The sequence below is a fragment of the Trachurus trachurus genome (assembly GCF_905171665.1).
Source record: "Trachurus trachurus genome assembly, chromosome: 4".
NCBI classification, from domain to species: Eukaryota; Metazoa; Chordata; class Actinopteri; order Carangiformes; family Carangidae; genus Trachurus; species Trachurus trachurus.
The window spans coordinates 32,228,573-32,232,220 of record NC_139898.1 but is presented as its reverse complement, the minus strand read 5'-3'; the positions used below and the strand labels follow the sequence as shown (position 1 = coordinate 32,232,220).

The following is a 3,648-nucleotide window of genomic DNA, read 5'->3' as shown; positions in this document are numbered from 1 at the left end:
CCATCCATCCATCCATCCATCCATCCATCCATCCATCCATCCATCCATCCATCCATCCATCCATCTATCTATCTATCTATCTATCTATCTATCTATCTATCTATCTATCTATCTATCTATCTATCCATGCATCGATCCATCTATCTATCTATCTATCTATCTATCTATCTATCTATCTATCTATCTATCTATCTATCTATCTATCTATCTATCTATCTATCTATCTATCTATCTATCTATCTATCTATCAATTGTAGCACCACATGATAAAGCAACATGTTATTAGCCTACGTTGTATTAGGCTATAACTATATATATATAGTGTGTGTGTGTGTGTGTGTGTGTGTGTGTGTGTGTGTGTGTGTGTGTGCGTGCGTGTGTGCGTGCGTGCAGTGTCTTTACTTGAGAACTGGGAGGATTCCTGAATTCAAGAGTAAAAACTCCAGTAAACAAACTGAACTGAGAGGAGGAGAAGGAAGGAGAAAGGAGGGAGGGAGAGCGGGGGATTCTCCGAAACCACCACCCACGTGGGATCTCCAGACGCTGCAGCTCTCTCAGCCAATCAGCGCGCAGTCCGTGGGGGAATCTATTGACAGCGGCGGACCAATCAGAGCGCTGCTGTCTGCGCTTGGCCCCGCCCCTCGGCACCAGGCTGTATAAGAGCCGGAGCAGCGGAGAGTTGAAGCGGACACGGAGCTTTTCTCTCTACCGATACTCACCGAGCTGGATCTACCGCTTTACTCACCGGACTTTACACCGCTACTACTGGACACTCTGTGATTGATTATTATCCCTGATCATTGGTGATTATTGGCGATTGCTTTTTGCTTTTTACCACTGTGATTACTACCCTGGAGCTTTTGGATTACCTGTCGGACTTCAGCATGACTCTGGAGGAAGTCATCGGAACCGGCACCGATAAGAGGTGAGTGTCTGACCGACCGTGGATCATGCGTCATTACGCACCAGGCTGCACATGCACAAGGCTCCGATGTATGTGTTTTCCTCTCAGCTGCTGTAACTTGCAGAGTGTTCATGGTATAGACTAAGTTAGAGCTCTTAAATTATGACACAACGTTCCCTCATTTTGTCTTCTACGAATAGCAACGACTTAAACTTCTCAAACTATGTCACATAATTCATTATTCAATGTCAAATGCAAGAAGTTCCACAGGTTGTAACACAACCAGTGAGATTAAAAAGCAAAAACTGAGACCAAAAAAACAAACAAAACATGCATCTATGTAAGTTTATTGTGCATGTTTCAACATTAAAGCATCTTTTTATGGTTCAGTATGAATAAAAAGAGCTCATTACTGATGGTTAAATGAAGAACAGAGTCAGTGGTGTGGATAGTAACATTAGAAAGCTGTCTTAAAGAACAGATTCTGATAATAGATCGTGCGTTATTCTTGTTCTGCTGCTGGTTTCGGTGTGTAACCTGGTGTTTCTCTCTCTCTGTGTGCGTGCAGGCAGGAGGTGGGCCGGGCCCTGGAGGAGCTGCTGGCCGCGGCGCAGCGTCAGAACTGTCTGACCGTGGGAGTGTACGAGTCCGCCAAGCTCATGACTGTGTAAGTACTCCTCCTCTGCTGTTTCTGCCGTTTCTGTTTCTGCTGTTTCTGCTGCTACCAGCTGATGTGTGACGTGATGACGTGACTCTGACGTTAGCTCTGCTCCTCTCCGCTCCTCCACAGTGACCCGGACAGCGTGGTTCTGTGCGTGCTCGCCGCCGACGAGGAGGACGCGGGCGACATCGCGCTGCAGATCCACTTCACGCTGCTGCAGGCTTTCTGCTGCGACAACGACATCAACATCCTGCGCCTGTCCGGCATGAGGCGGCTCGCGCAGCTGCTGGAGGACGAGGACAATGCGGCGGAAGATGGCACCGGCACCGGTACCGGTTCCGAGCCCCGGGACCTGCACTGTCTCCTTGTCACGGTGAGTCCACTGACTGACTTTGGCGTCGCTGCGTCACCAGGGGCGTTGCTAGGAATTCTGGGCCCCCTTAATGGGCCCCTACCCCCAGTTTTTTTTTCTTACACTGCAAAAACTCAAAATCTTTCCAAGAATATTTGTCTTATTTCTTGTCAAAATGTCTCATTTCTAGTCAAAACTAATCTCTTTCCACTTAAAATAAGACTCGTCACCTAAAAATGTACTTGTTTTCAGATCATTTTCACTTGTTTCAAACACATTTTCAAATGAAATGAGTAGAAAAATGAAAGCAAGTTTTTTGTGCCTGTAATAAGAAAGAAAATCTTGCTCCACTATCAGATTTTTCTACTTATTTCAAGTGAAAATCTGCTTGAAAGAAGTAAAAAAAAGTGTTGAAAACAAGCAACTTTTTTATGTGATGAGTCTTATTTTAGGTATAATTAGATTTAGATTTGTTTTGACTAGAAGTAAGACAAATATTCTTGGTAAGATTTTCAGTTTTTGCAGTGTAGACTACCTATGCATTATCATATTTTATTTAGCCTACTTTGTTTTGATGCTAATGCAGCATTACTATGAGTATTAGTCAGGATCTTATGCAGAACAAATCAGTCATACAAACATTAGACTACTGGGGGTTTTCGTGGGGCCCCACTGGGCGCTGGGCCCCTAGAGTTATCACCACCGTTCTCCTCTGTACGGCCCTGTGTGAGTCACCTGAGTCCGGTTGTCTGACCTGTTTCTCCTCTTGTCCCGTTTCTACAGAACCCGCCCGTGGAGCCGCTGCAGAGCCCGGCCCTGCAGGACGTCAGCGGCTTCTGCGAGGAGAGTCGCTACCAGAACCAGTGGGTTCCCAGTCTGCAGCTGCAGGACGGCTGAGCCGAACCGAGCCGAGTCGAGCCGAGTCGAGCCGCTGCGGAGCGGTGAGAGAGAGGAACCAGTCCAAACCGCCGTCCTCGTGCTGATGAGGAGAACCGGCGTTTGAGTAAAGATACGGAAACCGAACCGGATCGAGCCGGATCTTTCGGCTTTCCTGCTCCCCGATTGGTCGCTTGAGTTGGCCAGGGGGGCGGGGTTAGAGAGCGGACCGGACCGAGCCAGACCGTACTGAACCGGACCGGAGCAGCAGCGATAGGCGGAGGAAGGAAGTTCTCTACGACTGACGTCACCGTGACGTCGCCGTGACGATGAACTGAGACTGTTACCTGAGCTGCAGGTGGAGCAGGTGATGTCACACCACGCGTTGTGGCGTCATGTTTCACCGCGTGTTGATGATGATGTTCGACGACGTCAGCGACGCACTGACGCCGACGTCACCAGATGGATGTAAAAATGATGATGACAGTGTAAAAATATGAGTCATTGTTTTTTTCTACTGATCAATAAATAACTGACGGAGAGAAAATACAGATTCTGTGGTATTTGTTGTTTTAGTTGCCATAACTTATCATGTTTGAGAGTCTTTATAAGTAGCTACAACTCAAAATGTTGAGTTCTGATGCATTTGAAAGGTAATTAAACTTATCTGAAACAAAAATAATGAGTTGAGACTGCTAAATTTTAAGTGTTCAAAAAAAATCTAAATTTGAAGTTATCTGTAAGTTAATTTATAAGTTATCTATATATAAGATATTATATAAGTTATATAAGATATTTTTTTTATCTCAACAAAAGATAATTTGTTTGCTTAAATTTATGTAGTTTTCTTCAAAA

The 3,648-nt window shown here is 45.5% G+C and overlaps 1 protein-coding gene across 1 annotated transcript; it reads left to right on the top strand.

The window, feature by feature from the left end:
• Positions 1–686: 686 nt before the first annotated feature.
• LOC310984559 (growth arrest and DNA damage-inducible protein GADD45 beta-like) lies at positions 687–3,342 on the top strand. The gene is given in 5 exon segments (XM_083969801.1): positions 687–925; positions 1,473–1,571; positions 1,695–1,938; positions 2,701–2,807; positions 2,809–3,342. Coding segments are annotated over 5 exon segments (603 nt in total). The 5' UTR covers positions 687–884; the 3' UTR covers positions 2,921–3,342.
• The last annotated feature ends 306 nt before the right edge of the window (positions 3,343–3,648 follow it).